At 32.3% G+C, this 21,955-nt stretch overlaps 1 protein-coding gene across 2 annotated transcripts; it reads right to left on the bottom strand.

Annotated features, from left to right (window-relative positions):
• Window positions 1–249: 249 nt before the first annotated feature.
• LOC129293007 (uncharacterized) lies at window positions 250–1,721 on the bottom strand. 2 transcript variants are annotated; one of them, XM_054930789.1, is made up of 4 exons: window positions 1,498–1,721; window positions 1,085–1,412; window positions 830–991; window positions 250–689 (listed from the first exon to the last, which is right to left on the bottom strand). In XM_054930789.1, the coding sequence occupies exons 1-4, from the start codon at window positions 1,645–1,647 to the stop codon at window positions 406–408; spliced, it is 924 nt and encodes a 307-aa protein (XP_054786764.1). In that variant the 5' UTR covers window positions 1,648–1,721; the 3' UTR covers window positions 250–405. The 2 variants fall into 2 exon arrangements, with proteins under 2 accessions (XP_054786764.1, XP_054786765.1); XM_054930790.1 differs by having other exon boundaries at window positions 250–665; window positions 1,498–1,712.
• Window positions 1,722–21,955: the final 20,234 nt, after the last annotated feature.

Genomic DNA, 21,955 nt, shown 5'->3' with positions numbered 1-21,955 from the left:
CCTATTATCTCATCAGCATTGGTTCGGTTCCTCGGAAACCTTAAAATAAAAGGGAAATTTTTGTTCACTGCCACTGCATGACGCCTATTATCTTTCTAGATTGTATATTTATTTGTATTGAATTTTAGTATTTCTAAAATTATTTTTTCCATCTCTTTTTCTGTATGATGAATAACAGATAATCCTAAACCACCCTGAGTCACTGATGAAGAAGAAAAAGAAGCAGCGTTGCAGATAAATACAAAAGGAAAAAGCCACAAGATCCAAGACAAAATCACATTTATATAACTCAGGAGCAGCATACGAAGAAAAATTGATTCCGTATTGTGATTCACTGCATATATTCCTAGTTAATAATACTAATTGAAGAAATCATTCTCCACTGGGGTAAAGATGGAATGTAATTCACATGAAGTCTGGGTGTACATCTTCGTCTACCATTTGCTCGTTAGTTATGGCCTCTAAGACAGTGTTGCTCCATGGATCCGTTTGGTTTTTGAAAGCTCTCTTCCATCCAAGCTGGAGGCTGTCATCTTCCTCAGTCATGTAATCCTTCCATTTGGAGGTTGCTCTGCTGATTGTTGGTTGATATCTCTGAGACCTCTGATCATCTGGTTCCTTGTAATTGTTCTCAGTCAAGGCTACCTGATCCTTCACAGTCTCCTCTGCACCAGGGTGGATGCATTTGACTTCACAGTACTCATTCAATGACCAATTAGGTAAACTATTTGCAGTGAAGAATGTATTTTGAGATTAAAAAAAAAAAATGAAATCTCCGTTACATATTTATATGATTATTCATGACTCTTAACCTTTCAAGCAATTGTACCTCGCAAAATGATCTTTTGGTTGGCATTCCTCTTTGAGAAACGAGGCTTGAAAAGCTTGTCACTGCCTCCACTATCCGACCCAGGAGAGTAATTTTCTAATCTAGGTTTCTTGAACATGCCCTTCTCCAATTCTGTGACAACCTTCACCTCAAAACCATCACCTATATCGAATCAAATTCAGATCATGTTATCACAACAGATTAAGTTCACCTCAACGAATATAAACCCGATTTAATCTGCAAATCAATAATGACCATCCTCTTCTACTTTTTCTCGCTGTTGGATGTGATTATCCTCCGGATCTAGATACTCGGTCCAATCGCCTCGCTTCTTCCTCTGATTCACCGGGAGGTCGAACTTGTCGTCGTCATCGTGATTTATGACCTGATCATCTAGCGCCGGAGATAGGGTTCTGGAGGAGAGAGATTGTTCATCGAGGGGTTTACGGGACATATTGAAGGTCTGGACGAAGGAGCGGATGTCTCTGGCCATGAATCCCTGAGCGAAGACTTTGGTCAAGGACTGTTTCTGGTTGCACACTGCGCAGTTCCATTTGTTGCTGCTCTTCTTCTTCTGCTTCACCTGAACACCATCGACAGTGTGTCATCCAACTGGAGAAAAAGAAAGAGACCGAGAAAGGGAGAAGGGAGAAGAAGGGGGGGAGTGCCTGCATGGTGGAGCATTGGAAACACTGAACGGCGATGAAGATGGTGGGTGCCATTGTAGAGGAGGAGGAAGAGACGGCGGCAGGCGGAGAAAAATATTTGAAATTTGAAGTCGAAAGTCCAGCGCTCGCGCTCAATAAATTTGCTAACATTATATATGATTTTTGACTTTTTGTGTTCGTTTTCACATTAACATAATTTAATATAAATTAAAGTATATATTTAATCTTATAATTTTATACAATAATTTATTTTTATCTCTTAACTTTATAAAGTATTTTTTTAGTCTTTTAATTGTAATATTATTAATTTTATTTTGAGAGAATTTTTAAATTAAACTTTTAAATATTGATAAAACATTATTAAATATTGACATATCAATTTTTTTAAAAAATAACAATAGCTGATATAAAAAAATAATCATTTGAAATTAACAATATTAAGATTAAAAGATTAAAAAGATACTTTATAAAATTAAAAGATTAAATTAAAATTTTATATAAAGTTAGAGGACTAAAAATATATTTTAACCTTGAATATATGAATTTTCACTAAAAACTAAATTATATATGTATCAACATAATTGTAGTATATTTGGTAAAAAAATAATAATTATATTATATATTTATATGTATCATTGAACGAGAAAAATTAGGAAAAATGATAATTAAAGACTCTTTAAGAATATTAATTCTAATTAAAGACTATAAAATATTGAAATCCCATGATCCTTAATTGAAATTTAAAAAAATACAGATTGTCTTAAATGTCCCTCAGGATAAAATCAAAATACCCACACGAAGATGCCCTAACTTTTCTTGCTCTATTTTAGTCTTCATCGAAGCTTTGTTCTCCTTCTTTCTCATTCCACAACGTCTCCTCGTTTGCTCTAGTGTTACATCAATTGTCGACGATAAGTTTGCTCTCCTAATTGCTTTGTTTGTCGTCAATTTTGGCCCCTTAGTTTTGTCACACTCTTGGCCATAATTCCTTCGCACTCCTTGCCATAGCTCCAACCGTGAGCATACAATTGTATATTAAGTTGCCATTGCTTGCATTTGCCATCGTCTATTCTTTGTATAGCTATAAAGGTGAGAATTTTCATCTATAAAGTCTCAAACTTTATTATGGTAGGAGTTCTACATCATCTTTCTTCACTTAGGGATAGCATTGTATCTTAACAGGTCACTCTTCGTAATAGTATCATATAAGCATTTTACTTAATTATTTATTTTTGAAATTTTAGTATGCCTATAATTTCGCAATCTCTCATTACATGGTTGGTTAAGAACAAGCAACAATGATCAGATTGTTGGTCATGGACCCAACTATACACTATCTAATCCTTTGTATTAGACTTGTTTATGAACCATGAAAGAGAAAAAAATCGAATATGATTAGAAATTGATGATATTAGTAAAAGGGGGACTTGAGTGATTGAGACTTGAGCCTATGAACTTTCAAATTCTGTTCTTTTATTCCATGTCAATTGTTAAATTGAACTAGCTTATAATGATTTATTTAATCATGTATATTAATCATAGAGAACCGCCACTTTCTCTAATCTTCTTTGGTACTTGATGTTTTCATATTAGTTATCTTTTTGTGATACTTAACCCTGTCATTGGTACATAAACAACTAGTGACTCTATTAGTCTTAATTTATAGAGTTTAGGTTAATTCATTATGAGTAATTCCCTAGACATGTGTTTAGAAGTTCAAAATATGAATCATCCTTTAGGAATGGAGAGTTTATCTAAAGTTACATGCTTTTGAATAGTTGTTAGAGTTTTTTTGTATGATTTAATTTTAAAGCTAGAGAGCCTAAGAAGGTGCGTAAAATAGTATAGGAAAAAGTGGGTTCTAGTTTGAATTATAAAGACATTGAGCTAGATTTCATTATCTCTATAGTTCTGAGTATGCCTCCCTAAACCTGTGCTATAGCTTTAGCTCATTTTTGTTATCCTAGTTACCTTTTCACAAAATGATTCTTCTTAAGGGATATCTATGTCCTCATCCAACAAGTAGGGATTGTATTTTTACCTAATCTGGTTCCAAACAAATAGGAATTGATAATTTGATATTTGACAACATTGGCACCAACCGTATTGATTAAAATCTTAGTTCCCTTTTTATCTTCACATTTTTCACTTGTTGATGCATGCATATCTTCATACTAGTTTGAAAATTGATCAATTTTTTCCTTGTTTATGTTGTTTCGAATTTTCAATGACACACTTGTTACTGTATAGATATCAATAGCCTCATTATTTCTCCGATATGGATAACACATTAATTGTTGGTAGGATAAGTAGCATCTTGAATGGAGAGAGTTTACTACTACACTACATGTTTCAAAAGATAGTAGAATTTTGTTTTTTTCTTGATGAGGGAGAGCTACAAGAATATCTTGACCAAAATTTATTACAATTGGCTCTTAAAAGAAAATATCTAAGATATATACTTCGACTGTGGGCAACGTTAAAAGTGAAAATATGAAAACATCATACACAACATGCATGAATGCAGTAGGGGTATTCTAGTTTAGAGATGTTACCATTTTGACACTTATGATTTTTTTAATCTAGGCACTCACCTTGTTTGTCTACAGATGAGATGAGATATTCTTCCAGATGGACATTTAACTTAGCCGATACATAGTGCTCAATATGGTGGCTCTTATTTTATGTTAGTCTTTGGGAACATGAAGGAGCCAATGAGCCATTACATGTACAGCATCTTAGGAAACATGATACCTACATAGAATTGGATTGATTGACTTTGTTGTACAAGATGCCAATCTCAAGCAAAGCTTGACTATTCATTAGTTTCAATTGCATAACTTTAAGTCAAAAGCATTTGTAAGTCACTCATTTTGGTCAATAGTGTATTGTTTGTTTGTTAATTGAGTTTTTCTAATTTTGTAGGAACATTTGAGTAAAATAAGATCTGAGCTTTTGTATTGGCTTGTGACTCATCTATACAATAGAATAGCCTTACAAGTGATGACATTTGTTTCAGATGTCAGGCATGGAGGGCCAAAAAGATTGAAAGCATAGATTAGACAACTTTGATGTGAACTTTTACAAGTTATGTTTTGGTTATATATATGATGTAAATTAAAACTTTATGTACTTAAGTGTTTTTTGTTGCTCAATGTATATGATACAGCAATCGATCCTAATTATTTGTTGCTAAATGTACAAGAAATTGGACAAGTCATTGGTGAATTATTTTGACTGATGTTAGTGAATTTTCAAGCCATGTTAGTGAATTTCAATTTGCACAAGTCATTTTCAAGTTTTCACAAAATACAATAGTAATATTATCATGCCACGTTAGTGATTTAAGTAGTGAAGTCACTTTATTTTCCAAGTGAACCTGATTATATATTGACAAGCATGAGATTTAATAAGTCATTGGTGAATTATCTTAACTAATATTAGTGAATTCTCAAGTCATGCTAGTAAATCCTAATTTGAATAAGTCATTTTTTGTTAAACAATCTATTCTTAAGTGGGATTTTATATTTTCATAATATATGATAACAATATTTCCGTACAACATTAGTGAATTCTAAGTGGACCTGACTATACATTGATAGGCATAAAATTTGACTCGTCATTGTTGAATTATCTTGAGTAATGTTAGTGAATTCCCAAGCTACTTAGCATATTCATAAGTAACACTGGAACTTTTGAAAACTTAGTTTCTAAAATTATGACAAACAATCTTTCCCAAGTGAGGTTTTATATTTTCACAATATAAAATAGCAATGTTCCAATGCCACGTTAGTATATCCATAAGTTTAAACTATATATTAACAAGCATAAAATTTGATAAGTCACGTTTATATTCTTATTCTTCACTAAAGTTAGTGAATTCTCAAGTCACATTTGTATTTTCATAAGCGGTCTTGAAACATTTCAAAAGTGAGTTTTATGTTATGACAACGTTTACACTTCAAAAGTCCAAAATACTAGGAAAACCTATTCCTGAGTAGGGTTCTATGTTTTCACAAGTTACAATAACAATATTCCTATGTTACGTTGGTTATTTCAGCAGTTTTATGTTATAACAGTATTTACACTTGCACATATTTAAACCTGAAATAGGCATCAATATTATATTACACTAATTTTAATATATATACACCATATGTGTATCTCTTTTTATACATCAACAATCTTATGTTATGACAACATACATATGTGCAGACTCATCATTATACTTTATCAAATGTTGTATCCTCTCATCATCTAAGATAGATATGTATGTGTTCTTACTAAACTTTACTGTAAATCTTAAGTCAACTGCAACACTTTCAGCTCCTATCACTGATAATACCGTCGTCAACAACTCTTCATGATTTATAGCTTTTCTAATCAATTTAGAAATTAATTTTCCTCTTTCATGGGTTATCTTCCCTTATGAATTTTTTACAAAATGTCCTTCAACGTGATAATAACAAAATACTTCCTTTGCTGAAGTACTTGCCATAGGAAAAATAAACCTAGAATAACTGGAAGTAACATATAAATTTATTACTTCGCAACTATCATTCCCATAATCACAATCATGATTATAACAATTCAGCATCCATGTTATATTTTTTTTTCACTCAATTTTTCTCAACACTATCATTCTCAAAAATCATTTCTTATGCGCGCACGTGCGTGTGTGTTTAATTTATATAATCATTAAAAAGATTACTTTTTTCTTAGCTATAAAAGAGAAATGGGGTAAAATAACATTTACAAGGATATTAAAATTGTCTTTTGTGCATGATAAAAGAGAAGATGTAAAAGATGGAGAAGAGAAAAATTGTAAAATTGTAGATTTTTCGCACACAAAAGGGTAGAAGATGTAAAAGAAGTAATGTATACAATTACCTATTACAAAAAGGGGAAAAGATGATGATCCACTCCACTAATTTTTCACCCAAATTTTTTATGTATATGAGAGCACATGAGAGTAGATTTTTCGTGCCAAAAGAACAAAGAACAAAAACATAAGCTATTATCTTTTAGTGTTTAATAAATGATAATTTTGTAAAGTTAGGTATGTTTTTTATCTCATGATCTGTAATTAGAATTTCAATATTTTATGGTCCTTAATGAAGGATTAATGTTCTTAGGGAGTCTTTAATTATCATTTTTCCAAAAAATTATGCATATCAAAATTAAATAAATCACTATGGAATTTACTATTATTCAAGTCACATACATCACACACGTCTCCGGTTAAAAATAAAGTCAGATACATGTCAAATCTTCAAAATAGAGATTTGAAAGATAAAAATATAAATTTTAAAAAAATTATCTTAGGATATTCAAATTTTATTATTTTATGTAAATTAAAATATAAATAATAACTTATTCTATTTTAAAAAATTTATGATAATGCATATTCAAAATATAAATAATAACTTCTTTTATATCAAATTTTTTCAACTTTCAATCTTTCTTCACGTGTTTTAACAAGATTTAAATGTTAAAAGATGTAGTAGCCATGATCTTTGAAAAAATTTTAAACCTTAGTGTCTCCAATGAATGGAGAAGAAAATTAAAGATGTTTTTTTTTTTGCATTAAAAAAAAAGTACCCAGGGTATGTTATTGGTTACCAATGCCTGCTTTTTATCCAGGCTTGTTTCACTGATTTCCTAAATTGGATTTCCCCAGTACAAATGAAAAAAATCGCATTCAAAGACTTTTAAAGAGAATTATTCTTACACAATGTTTAATATAGAATTTTTTGATGTTAAAATGATAATAGAGACTTTTTTTTTTTGAATGGTAACTCATTAATTATTTTTATTTATAAATAATTCTCTTGGAATGTCCTTAAATACGAATCTCTTTTAAAAAAAATTGGTCACGTGCTAAATTGAATTTCTAAAAGAGTTCTTTTCAGCACCATTTTTTACAATTGATATCCAAACATATAGATTTAGCTACTTATAGTTTTGGTATCATGTGATTGTGATAATATTTTCATGTAAGAAAATGAGTAACATATATAGATATACACGCCTGAGGACGTTCCACTCATCTAATAATTAACTAGTATTGAATATTATTAGGGAAAACTTTTGAGGTGAAGCTTTTATTAGGAATTAAAATTAGGGGCAAATTTAAGTTATAGCTTTTAGTTATGCCGTTGTTGATCTACTTAATTAATTGTTTGAATTATCGTTTTATTTAACATACTACAACATTATATACGTGCGCGCGTGCATGTTATCTTAAATAACGCATATATTTATTTGGGGGACACCAAGGGCCATGAGGACTGTGACGAATTTTCAGCAGCTTCTTTCGAATTAGTTTAATTGATTTGGAGTATAAGGGGCCTCATTTCACATGGAATAATGGAAGGATGGGAGATGCTCATGTGAAAGAAAGATTAGATAGATGTGTGGTAAATATTGAGTTTTGGGAGGTGTTTTGGAAGGCAATTGTGTTTCATAGAGCCTGTGGGTTCCGATCATCATTTGTTGTTGGTTGTTTGTTGTTATTCTGATCTAAAATCCACAAAAAGTTTTAACTTTGAAGCTATGTGGGTTAAGCATCTAGATTATGACACAGTAGTGAATAAGGGCTGGCGAAGTGTATTGGGGGAGGAAGAATGGAAGGTGGTGGACGTGATTAGAAGACTTAATTCTTGTAAGAAGGAGCTTATTGCTTGGAGCAGGAGGGAGTTTCCAAATAATAGGAAACTCATTGAAGAATTAAGGTCGACATTGCAGAAATGCAAGGAGGGAACTTTTACTGTTGCAAAATCAAAAGAAGCTGCAGCAATTATTCAATGAATGGATGAGATTTGGGAAAGGGAGGAGATTTATTGGTGGCAAAGAGTAAGGGTAAGCTGGTTAAATTTTGGAGATACTAACAAAAAGTTTTTTTCACAGTACAGTAATTTAGCGTCGGATTAGAAACATACTGATTAGGTTGAAGACAGGGAATAGATCTTAGTTGGAGAATGTAGCTGATATTGATTATGCTTTTTCCTCTTTTTACAAGAGAATCTTTGCTTCTTCAGGACCCAGACCAATAAATGAAGCTTTACTGTATATTCGAAGGGTAGTGACTGAGGAAGATAACATGACTTTGTTGAAACTAGTTTTGTATGAGGAAATTGAAGCTAATGCTTTTTAGATTAATGGCTCAAAAGCTCCTGGTCCAAATGGTTATTCAGGGTTATTTTATCAAGCTTCGTGGCAAAAGGTGAAAGTGGAAGTATGTAAAATGGTGTAATAATTTTTCAGAGGTGAGACTGATTTGTCTTCAGTTAATTTTACTAGTATTGTGCTAGTTCCTAAAGTGGATAAGGCTTAGAATATTGTTAATCATTTCTATCCTGTTGATCATTACTAACATAATGAACAATAAAATGAGAGAGTTGATGAATAGATGCATAACTCAACAGCAAAAGGGTTTTATAGCTGGTCGTATGATTCATGATAACATAGTAGTAGTAATTCATGAGGCTTTCCATTATCTTCAACATAAGGTTAGTGATAAGAAATATGAAGTGGCAATTAAAGCTGACATGAGTAAGGCATACGACCTAGTAGAGTGAGACTTTTTGAGGGAGGTTTTGTTGAGAATGGATTTTGCCGTGGGTTGAGTGTCTAAAGTCATGATTTGTGTTTCCTCAGTTGCATCTGAACTAGTTGTGTATGGAAGGAAGGTATCTTCTTTCAAGCCTGAGAGAGGTGTGAGGTAAGGTGATCCTTTGTCACCTTATTTATTTATTATAGTAGCTGATGTGCTTTCACAAATGCTAAAGTTTCATATAGAAGTGGGGGGATTTGGAGGGGATAAAGTTGGCCAAAGAATGTCCTATCTTATTGCATTGCTTCTGTGCTGATAATGCAATTTTCTTTACAAGGGCTGATAAAAAGAACTATACAGTATTGCAGAAGATTCTAGAGATTTATTGCAAAGTCTTGGGACAGGAAATTAATTTTGATAAATCTAGCTTTTTTCTACAAATGCTTTTGATGATTTGAGGAAAAAAAATGAGTGACATACTAAAAATTCTTGAAACTAATCCTGAGAATTATTTAGGATTGCCTGTATTTTGGGGAAGGAGTAAGGTGGCAGCTTTGACTTTAGTGACAAATAAGGTTGGATTAAAAGTTTAGGGGTGGAAGCAGAAGCTGCTTACCTCTTTGGCAAGAGCAGTGTTGGTTAAGGCAATAGCAAATACAATTCTTGCATATCCAATAGCTTGTTTTAGTTTTCTTTGTAAAGAACTTGATTGTATTATCTCTGATGTTTTGCATATGTATAAGATAATTGAGTGTATATAGCATATAAATTTAAATAACAAATTATAAAATAGAATATTTTATTATTTAAATCAATCAATTTATTTCTATTTGCTTTTATATATGAGCAAATTTTAATCAATTCTCATAGTTTAAAAAAATTAGGTAATCTTAATAATTACGTCTGAAATTAAAAAGTTTGAATTAAGATGTACTTGTTATTAACATTTTATTTTCCCTAATTTAATGATACTATAATTTAATGAAGAGTAATTAAGGAAAGATGCCATAAATACTTCTAAAAATTATTGTTTTGCTTGTAAAAAAATAACAACAAATCATATGAAAATTTTTCTTATATTTAAAAATGGGGGAAATATATAGTAAAATTTGTCCATGGATTATGATAGAACTACAGTGATCTTATAAGATACATTAGATTGGATTTAATGATTAGAACAAATCTCATAATTTAATGAGTGTCACATGTGGACAATGCCAATTATTTGATTTAATTGAATTTTTATAAGATATTTTGTCATAAAGTACTAAAAAAAATACCAAATCTTAAGCTTTTAAAATAAATAATAAATGTGAGGAGTCTTTCTATTATGAGAGTTATTTTAAAATTTTATAAAAAAATACATCTTAATAATTTTCAAGCATTAATATTGTTTAATGATATAATTGATATGCTCATTGAATCAGTAAATTTAGGTTATTTAGTGAATTGAAAATTGAGACAAGTTGCAATAATTCTACAGTGATCCAACTATTTAAAAAAATAAAATTTTATTCTAAAAGATTGAAGTTGCTAGTATCGAATGTTGCAGACAACTATAGTCAATCGTAGTTTTAAAATTATCTTTCAATCTATCTACTTTTTTATTATAAATTTCAGATGTATAATAAAAACATAAGTGGAGAATTTATAATAAAATTATTAATTTAATTGTCACAAATTATAAAAATTCAACTGTACAAATTTAAAATTTCAATTGGGTTACCTGACAATTACTTTAAATAGTATATATTAAAATCACCATTTAAATAAAAAATATTTAAACTATCAAGAAAAACATTTGATGTGAGCTTAAAAAAAGAAACACGGGTCTATGTGTAACAAAATGATATAACTCATTTTTTACATTAATGACACACAATTAACATATTATTTAGATACATGTTAACTACTTATATATAAAAATAATCAAATCAATAAACCTAACATGAATCTTTTTCAATTTGATCTACATTAATTTATAAACACTTTCATTCATGGTCTTCTAGAATGATGCTATACATTATATGAAATGATCCAAATCCTTAAAAATATCATTTTGTGTAATCCTTCGTCCTATCTAATCCAAAACATAAGAAAATTTAGCATCATGCTAATTAGAAAATCCAATCTAGCATATTGAACTTGACAAAGATAATTAACAATTTGTAATATATAAACTTGAACTTCATCATGAGTGTAAGTGTGTGTGTGTGCAAACACAGAACCAAGGGACAAAAAAAAACACAATTATCTAAGGAAAAAGAAAAATAATAGAGGGAGTAAGTAATAATTGCAAGAGAATTTTATGTGCAACAATTGTGAAATGCCTTTGGCCAACTAAAATTAGAATGAGTTACCCATTGAATAAGAAATATTAAATCATCAAGAAAAATAAATTTGAAGTAAGCTTAATTAATAAGATAAGAAACATTGGTTCTATGTAAAACAAATTAATATATCTCATTTTTTACATTGATTCTATATAGTTAATATAGTATTGAAGCACATAAATATAAACTACTTATATATAAAAATAATCAAAGGTGGCTGCTTCTTCTCCTCTTTAAGCTTATGCAGACGATGTTTGATTGGTCGTTCGCATCTAGCGTCGTTAATTTGACCCTAGCTACGAACCTGTTTGATGTCACATTTATTGATGCTCGAAAGCATTGTAGTGTGTCAATCATAACCAACCAATCGCTCGGATACTGTAACATCCCAATTTAAATTTTAATAGTTAATTTGGGTTAATAAAAAAATAATATTTAGAGGTAAGAAAATTAGTAAGAGATGATTATTAAATCTAACTTAGGATATAATTCTAAAAAAAATTAATTAAATAAAAAAAATTTAAAAAAAAATAAAAAAAATATTATTAAATTATTATTATAATAAAAAAAAGGAAAAGGTTTGAAAAAAAAAGGAAGGAAGAAAACGTGCCGCCGCCTCAATAGTAACAATAGTAAAATAAAATAATAAAAAAAAGAAAAGAAGAAGAAAGAAGAGAGAGAAAAGAATAAAAAAAATGTGTGGAACCCACTGAATTTTTATAAAAACTCACCTGTTCCTTCGTTTCTTCATTCATTCCTTCGTGCGTGCTGAGGCAGAGAGAATGCGAGTCGCCGGTGTGAAATATCTAAATTTTTAAGGTAAGAGTTTTTAATAGGATATTTAGGATGTGATTTTAAGCTTTTTAAAACTAAGTAAGTGTTCTAAAATTTTTTCTTAGTCATCCTTCTTCTTTGGTTTCTGATTTTATAGTGGTAGAAAATTTAAGATCTGGAAGAGGGATGAATTTATGTTGAATAAATATGGTTTTTGAGGTTGTTAGTAGTATAATAAATATTCTAGAGTATAAATTTATTGGTGATCTTTGAATTTGTGGCTTATGGATCAAATTCTAGACTAGATCTGAAAATATATGTTGATTTATTGAGGTTTAGATGATTATTTGGGATGAGAAATGAATTATTATGGTTATAGGATTATGATTCTAAGATAGAGACTTAATTTTTAATTTTTGAGTATTTTAGGTACGAATTTATAAAATAAAAAGAAAATTTTGATAATAGAAATTAATTTAGAAGTTGATTTTTAGATTATTAATGTTTATTGATAATTAAAAGAGGAGTTAAAAATTTTACTTAATAGTATTAACTATAGATTTGTATTAAGATTGAGATTAAAAATTATGTTATATTTTTAATTCTATTATTAGAATTATTTTATTAGTTTCAAAAATTAAAACTAATATTTATAAATAATATGTTATTTGTATATTGTAGTACTGGTGAAGATTGTGGTGAGAGAAAAATTTTAAGGAATAATTTATTGAAAAAGTCACAAGGTAACCATGCTTTTAATTTGTGATTAGTGTTACTTTTTGTTAATTGGGTGATTATTGAGAAAATTATAAATTTTGTAATATTATATAATTGTGCAATATTTTTATAATTTATTTGATTATTGTGGGAGGTGTTGGGAGATTTGCTATTGTTGTTGTATTTATGTGCCACGTGGTATGCCCCTATTGGAGCTCAATAGGTGGTTTGTAAGGGCTCGGGCTAATCTACCTTTGGCCGGGTAATTTAGCACCGAGTGAGGGCTACGGCTCGAGGTTGATGGAGGGATATAAGGATAGTTGTTTGTGTGTATTGTATTATTTCTTATATTTCTTGGAATTATATTATTTTTTTAATTCTCACTTAGTAACACACACTTAACTGTTTGTATACACTATCATAAATTGGCTTTGGTTATTGGGACTTTTGAGTCTCATTATGTGGTTAACAATTTTTAGGAGAAGAGCCACGAGTGACACGTGGAGGAGTCCCAGAGGCTTAGTGGTATAGATCCACTGTCTCTTTTGGGTATTTAATTTATGATTTATAATGTGTTATATTGCCAATAATAAGGCTTTTTGTTTATTGTCAATTATATGAATATATAAATGTAATCATGCCTTTCAAACTATTTCTATTTTTGGTACAATTTGGATGACTGTAATTTTAATATTTGGTTTACTTTGGATTGGTTAAAATGGCATGATTATAAGGCCAAATAACTGGCTTGTGTTGAAAATTTATTAAATTGCTTATTTTACTTGTTGGGAGTATAAGGATGGACAAATGTGATTTAGCCTAATGGCATGTGGGAGGTAAAAATTTATCCGAAATGTTATAGTGTGTGAGTTGAAGCCAATTATAAAATATTTTATATTAAAATTATTGATATAAGAATGTGTTGGGTGGCTGTAACCCAACTATGGTTGAGTTAAATTATTTTTAAAAAAAAATTTGGTGTGTTACAAATTTTAGTATCAGAGCTACATGTTTTAAATTCTTATAAATTATGAAATTGTTATACATTAACCTAGTTTATTGGCAATATACATTATTAAATCATAATGCTTCTCCATTATTTTTCTTGTCTTGAGATTAGTGTTAACTTAATTATGTGACTTCCATCCTTTAGGAGGGGAGAGATGGTGTCTAAAACTAGGAGAGGTGGCGAAATTGCTGGTGATTCTATAGAGCCAATAGGAAATGACATACCTTCACTGCCACAACCGGAGCCCACACAGCAACAAATGGGGCAGGGCGAGCCTATACAGTCACAACTAAGGCAGGATGAGCCAACTATGAGGCAAATGATGGATTTACTATATAATCTTAGTGACCGCATGAAGAGACAAGAAGAAGAGTTGGCCGCTTTAAGACAATATAAGGAGAATTCCAACCGAGAGGGAAATGGCCAACAAGAAGGAAGCCATACCAAGGTATTCAATGCGAGCCAATCTGCTGATGAAGGCTTACCTCCTTATTCTCACCATGAGACTAGTCCGAAGAATGTGAGTCTCCACTCTGAGCAACAGACATCCACGATCACAAAGATTTGGAGTACTTTTCGTAAGTTTAATCCTCCTACTTTCGATGGAAATCTTAAGCCAGCGGTGGTTAAGAATGGATAGATCAATTGGAGAGTATTTTTCGTATGGTTGTGTACACTTCTAATCAAAAGGTACAGCTGGCAATATTCCTACTACAGAAGAGTGCTAAGAAATGGTGGGAAACATCAGGACCGAAGGATGATTCCTCTCTTACTTGGGAAGATTTTAAAGCCATATTGTTCGAGAATTATTTTCCTACTGCACTGAGAGCAGAAAAGGAGGCTGAGTTTCATGCATTTCGTCAGGGTGATCTAGATGAGGATGAATTTATTGAACAATTCTCAGAATTATCTAAATACTCCACTTACCTCCAAAACATGAAGACACGGAGTGGATGGCTGAACGATTGTTAGAGAAGGCGAGGCCTGATCTAAGGGAACAGTTAGCCCCTTTTGAGATTAAGACATTCAGTGAGATGTGCAATAAGCTTCGAATAGTTTCTCGGAGGAAGAGAGAGGCTAGATTAGAAGCTGATAGAGAGAGGAGGAAAGAACCTCATGGGAAGCCCCCTATCCACACCAGACCCATTGGTGGAGTAGAGAAGAGGAGCAGTCAAATCTTTGGAGGCTTTAGAAATCAGAAGAAGAAGGGCTACTATCATAAGGGCCAGAGCTACAGAGGGAATCAGAGTGGAAGTCAAGGGTCCTATAGGAGCCCAGCTACCTTTAATCCTACTTCCGGTGCTGCTAGTAATCAAGCATGCAGTAAGTGTGGGAAGTTTCATTCTGGTGATTGTTGGGTTTGTTACATCTGCCAGAAGCCTGGTCATATTGCCCGATTCTGCTATCAAAATCAGAATAGGGGTAATGATCAGAGACCTACGGTACCAGCACGAGTGTATGCCCTCTCTGGGCCAGAGGCTGCTAACAACCCTAATGCTATCCGAGGTATAATCCGAATCCTTGATAATGATGTTTGTGCTTTGTTTGATTTGGGTGCTACACACTCTTTTGTGTCTGATGAATGTATGAAAAGATGTAAATTGCCTGTGTGTACCTTACCTTTTGATGTGAAGATTTCTACTCCTGCTGGTTTGACTGTAAGGACTGCTAAGGCATGTCTAAATGTAGAGGTTGAGTATGAGGGTCGAAAGACCACCATAGACCTCATTTGTTTGTCTTTGTTTGGGATTGATGTTATTGTGGGGATGGATTGGTTGTCTGCAAATGGAGCTGTACTTAATTGTCAGAAAAGAGTGTGTCACTCTCAGCTCTTACTGTAACCCTTATAGAGTCCCAAAGTCCTATGTTGTTGTCTGCAGCTCAAGTAAACAGTGTATAAGAAAGGGCTGTCAAGCTTTTATGATTTTCTTCTCAATCAAGGCAGAGATTGAAGAAAGTGTAGATCGATTCCAGTAGTGAGAGAATTCCCTGACGTCTTTCCTACTGAAGTGATCGGTTTGCCTCCGGAACGAGAGGTTGAGTTCTCAATTGAGCTCGTACCTGGTACGGGGCCTATTTCTAAGGCACCCTATAGGATGTCTCCATCGGAGTTAGCTGAGTTGAAGAGACAAATTGAAGAGTTGTTAGAGAAGGGGTTTATCAGACCGAGTGTATCACCATGGGGGTCACCGGTACTGTTTGTGAAAAAGAAAGATGGAAGCCTTAGATTGTGTATTGATTATAGACAATTGAATAAGGTAACCATCAAGAACAAGTACCCCTTACCTCGAATTGATGATTTGTTAGACCAATTAGTCAATTCAGCAGTGTTTTCTAAGATTGATCTAAGATCAGGGTATCATCAATTGAGGGTTAGAGCAGAAGATATCCCTAAAACTGCTTTTAGGACTAGATATGGGCACTATGAGTTCCTGGTGATGCCGTTTGGGTTAACAAATGCCCCAGCTGTCTTTATGGATTATATGAATCGAATCTTCAGGCCTTATCTCGATGAATTTGTTGTAGTCTTTATTGATGACATACTTATTTATTCTCGGATGAGGTGGACCATGCTAGACATCTTAAAATTGTTTTGGAGATATTAAGAGAGCACAAGCTCTATGCCAAGTTGAGCAAATGTGATTTTTGGCTTAAAGAAGTTAAATTCTTAGGCCATGTTGTTTCAGAAGAAGGGGTAGCGGTGGACCTTAGTAAGATAGATGCAGTGATGAAATGGGAGCAACCTCGAAGTGTGACAGAGATTAGGAGTTTCTTGGGTCTTGCAGGCTACTATCGTCGTTTCATTAAGGGTTTTTCACAAATTGCAATGCCCTTGACTAAGTTGACCAGGAAAGATGCTCCATTTATTTGGACGAACGAGTGTGAAATTGCATTCCAGGAGCTGAAAAAGAGGTTGACCACCACACCGGTGCTCACCTTACCTGTTCCAACTGCTCCTTATACCTTGTATACTGATGCTTCTAAGAAAGGTTTAGGTTGTGTATTGATGCAGGAGGATCGAGTAGTGGCTTATGCCTCTCGACAGTTGAGACCTCATGAGGAAAATTACCCTACTCATGACTTGGAGCTTGCTGCTGTGGTATTTGCCTTGAAGATTTGGAGGCACTATCTTTATGGTTCTTCTTTTGAAGTCTTCAGTGATCATAAAAGTTTAAAATATTTGTTTGATCAAAAGGAGCTCAACATGAGACAGCGCAGATGGATTGAGTTTTTGAAGGATTATGACTTTGAGTTGAAGTATCATCCAGGGAAAGCTAACGTAGTCGCCGACGCTCTGAGCAGGAAGCTTGTACATACTGCTCACATGATGGTCAGAGAACATGAATTATGGAGTAGTTTCCATGCAGTAAATGTAGAAGTAGTCAAGAATCGTTTGGCTGCTCTACACATTACTGAATTTGAGAATAATTTTTGGGAAGAAATTAGAATTGCGCAACAGAAGGATGATCATTTGAATAAGATTAGGGTAGAGATTGGGGCTGGAAAGGCTGAACATTTTGATGTGACTGATGATCTGTCGTAAGATATAAAGGTAGAGTGTGTGTGCCTAATGATACTCGATTGAAAAATATCTTACTTGAGGAGGCTCATCAGAGTAGATATACCATTCATCCCAGGAGCAACTAAGATGTATCATGACTTAAGATGTGGTTGGTGGTGGCCAAGAATGAAGAGAGATGTAACTGAACATGTAACTCATTGTTTGACTTGCCAGAAAGTCAAAATTGAGCATCAGAAACCAGCCGGAATGCTACAGTCTCTTGATATCCCAGAGTGAAAATGGGACAGTATTTCTATGGACTTCATTACAGGATTGCCTAGAACATCTTCTGGTCATGACACTATATGGGTAATCGTAGATCGACTCACCAAATCAGCTCATTTTCTTGCTACTAATATCAAGTATTCTCTCGAAAAATTAACTGAAATCTACATAAGAGAAGTGGTGAGATTGCATGGAGTGCCGAAAATATTGTATCTGATCGTGATCCGAGATTCACATCAAACTTTTGGAAGTCATTACAGGAAGCCATGGGTACTCGTCTGAGTTTTAACACCGCTTACCACCCCCAGACCGATGGGCAAACGGAACGAACCATACAAACTCTTGAAGACATGTTAAGAGCTTGTGCCATTGAGCTTAGAGGTAATTGGGATAGTCACTTGCCATTAGCTGAATTTGCCTACAATAATAGTTTTCATTTTAGCATTCAGATGGCACCTTATGAGGCATTGTGTGGAAGAAAATGTAGATCGCCACTGTGTTGGACAGAATTAAGTGAGAGAACTGTTTTAGGGCCAGACATTGTTGAGACTACCCAAAAAGATTGCTTTAATCAAGCAAAAATTACTCACAGCTCAAAGTAGACAAAAGAGTTATGCGGATAAGAGGAGAAGACCGCTTGAGTTTGAAGTAGGTGACCATATATTTTTGAAAATCTCTCCGGTAACTGGTGTTGGAAGAGCTATTAAGGCTAAGAAATTGACACCAAGGTTTATGGGGCCTTTTGAGATCTTAAAACGAATTGGACCAGTAGCGTACCAAGTAGCATTACCACCCCAAATTGCTGGAATACACAACGTATTCCGTGTGTCACAACTGAAAAAGTATCAACCAGATCCTTCCCATATAATTGAACCCGAGGAGATTGAACTCAGGGAGAATTTGACATTCAGATCTGAACCAGAAAGGATTGTTGATTACAAGGACAAGCAATTAAGAAACAAGACCATTAGATTGGTTAAAGTAATTTGGAAGGGCACGACTCCAGGTGATGCTACGTGGGAGACTGAGGACAGTATGCGACGTGATTATCCTCGTCTTTTGATTAAGTAAGTAGTTAATAGTTACTAACTTTAAATTTTGAGGACAAAATTTCTAAAAGGAGGGGAGAATTGTAACATCCCAATTTAAATTTTAATAGTTAATTTAGGTTAATAAAAATAATATTAGAGGTAAGAAAATTAGTAAGAGATGAGATTATTAAATCTAACTTAGGATATAATTCTAAAAAAATTAATTAAATAAAAAAAATTAAAAAAAAATAAAAAATATTATTAAATTATTATTGTAATAAAAAAAGGAAAAGGTTTGAAAAAAAAAAGGAAGGAAGAAAACGTGCCGCCGCCTCAATAGTAACAATAGTAAAATAAAAATAATAAAAAAAGAAAAGAAGAAGAAAGAAGAGAGAGAAAGAATAAAAAAAATGTGTGGAACCCACTGAATTTTTATAAAAACTCACCTGTTCCTTCGTTTCTTCATTCATTCCTTCGTGCGTGCTGAGGCAGAGAGAACGCGAGTCGCCGGTGCGAAATATCTAAATTTTAAGGTAAGAGTTTTTAATAGGATATTTAGGATGTGATTTTAAGCTTTTAAAAACTAAGTAAGTATTCTAAAATTTTTTCTTAGTCATCCTTCTTCTTTGGTTTCTGATTTTATAGTGGTAGAAAATTTAAGATCTGGAAGAGGGATGAATTTTATGTTGAATAAATATGGTTTTTGAGATTGTTAGTAGTATAATAATATTCTAGAGTATAAATTTATTGGTGATCTTTGAATTTATGGCTTATGGATCAAATTCTAGACTAGATCTGAAAATATATGTTGATTTATTGAGGTTTAGATGATTATTTGGGATGAGAAATGAATTATTATGGTTATAAGATTATGATTCTAAGATAGAGACTTAATTTTTAACTTTTGAGTATTTTAGGTACGAATTTATAAAATAAAAAGAAAATTTTGATAATAGAAATTAATTTTAAAGTTGATTTTTAGATTATTAATGTTTATTGCTAATTAAAAGAGGCGTTAAAAATTTTCCTTAATCGTATTAACTATAGATTTGTATTCAGCTTGACTTAGACCTTCTGTTATCTTTTCCTTCTACTATTAGCTTATTTCTTAGTTTTCAAAAATTGAAACTAATATTTATAAATACTATGTTCTATTTGTAGATTGTAGTACTGGTGAAGATTGTGGTGAGAGAGAAATTTTTCCGGATAATTTATTGAAAAAGTCCCAAGGTCCCCCTGCTTTTAATTTGTGATTAGTGTTACTTCTTATTAATTGGGTGATTATTGAGAAAATTATGACTTTTGTAATATTGTTACTTGTGCAATATTATCATGTTGTTTGATTATTGTGGGAGGTTGGGGAGACTTGCTATTGTTGTTGTATTTATGTGCCACGTGGTCTACCCCCTATTGGGCGCTCAATAGGTGGTTTGTAAGGGCTCGGGCTAATCTACCTTTAGCCGGGTAATTTAGCACCGAGTGAGGGCTACGGCTCGAGGTTAATGGAGGGATATATGGGTTGTTTGTGTGTGTAATTGTCTTATTTCTTATATTTCTTGGAATTATTATTTTTTAATTCTCACTTAGTAAACCCACACCTTAACTTTGTATACCCCTATCCTAAATTGGCTTTGGTTATTGGGACTTTTGAGCCTCATTATGTAGTTAACAATTTTCCGGAGAAGAGCCCCGAGTGACACGTGGAGGAGTCCCCCGGCTTAGTGGTATAGATCCACTGTCTCTTTTGGTATTTAATTTATGATTTATAATGTGTTTATTGCCAATAATAGGGCTTTTTGTTTATTGTCAATTATATGAATATATAAATGTAATCATGCCTTTCAAACTATTTCTATTTTTGGTACAATTTGATGACTGTAATTTTTAATTTTGGTTTACTTTGGATTGGTTAAAATGGCATGATTATAAGGCCAAATAACTGGCTTGTGTTGAAAATTTACTAAATTGCTTATTTTACTTGTTGGGAGTATAAGGATGGACAAATGTGATTTAGCCTAATGGCATGTGGGAGGTAAAAATTTATCCGAAATGTTATAGTGTGTGAGTTGAAGCCAATTATAAATATTTTATATGAAAATTATTGATATAAGAATGTGTTGGGTGGCTGTAACCCAACTATGGTTGAGTTAAATTATTTTAAAAAAAAATTTGGTGTGTTACAGATACTACTCTTCTTGGCCCCTATTCATTTTATCACAAGTTAGGATAAAAGAGATATAATTCTTGGAGGAAGAAGGATAGATTGGATGGTAAGCACCACAATTTTCTTCGGCTCGCTTTTCATAAAAGATTGATTAGATATCCTATTATTACTTACTTACGATGCCTTAGATGCAGATAGTAGTGAGTTTATACTAGATTTTCTATTTCTTTCATTCACAAGCGAGCTGCCAGGGTTGCAACTGTAGATTCGAAGTCAACAGCTCGACTCAAATAATCACTAAATCAAACTAATTTTATGTGAACAATATAATTCATCACTATAAGCACATCCCTTACATGGCATGGGAAAAGCTAGTTATTAATTATCAAGGATAATGTAATGTGAATTTAACTTTTTATTTAAATTTGAGTATAGTCTAAAATTTGTTTTATTTGTAGATAAAATTAATAACCTAGCTACTTGTTTTTTTAAAAATTTTAGTGAAGTCATTAGAAGTATGTTACAAGTATTGGGAGGAAGGAGCCACACGAATTTGATTTAATAAATCACATTGATTTGTTCCAAGTTCCAAGATGTAACACACCAAATTTTTTTTAAAAAAAATATTTAACTCAACCATAGTTGGGTTACAGCCACCCAACACATTTTTATATCAATAATTTTAATATAAAATATTTTATAATTGGCTTCAACTCACCACTATAACATTTCAGATAAATTTTTACCTCCCACATGCCATTAGGCTAAATCACATTTGTCCATCCTTATACTCCCAACAAGTAAACTAAATCACATTTGTCCATCCTTATACTCCCAACAAGTAAAATAAGCAATTTAGTCAATTTTCAACACAAGCCAGTTATTTGGCCTTATAATCATGCCATTTTAACCAATCCAAAGTAAACCAAATATTAAAATTACAGTCATCCAAATGTACCAAAAATAGAAATAGTTTGAAAGGCATGATTACATTTATATATTCATATAATTGACAATAAACAAAAAGCCCTAATATTGGCAATATAACACATTATAAATCATAAATTAAATACCCAAAAGAGACAGTG

This window comes from Prosopis cineraria, unplaced genomic scaffold, assembly GCF_029017545.1.
Source record: "Prosopis cineraria cultivar Desert tree isolate PC_DT_omini unplaced genomic scaffold, ASM2901754v1 PC14, whole genome shotgun sequence".
In the NCBI taxonomy this organism is placed as follows: Eukaryota; Viridiplantae; Streptophyta; class Magnoliopsida; order Fabales; family Fabaceae; genus Prosopis; species Prosopis cineraria.
Note: the sequence above shows the minus strand (reverse complement) of the source record. Positions and strands in the feature narration are given on the sequence as shown.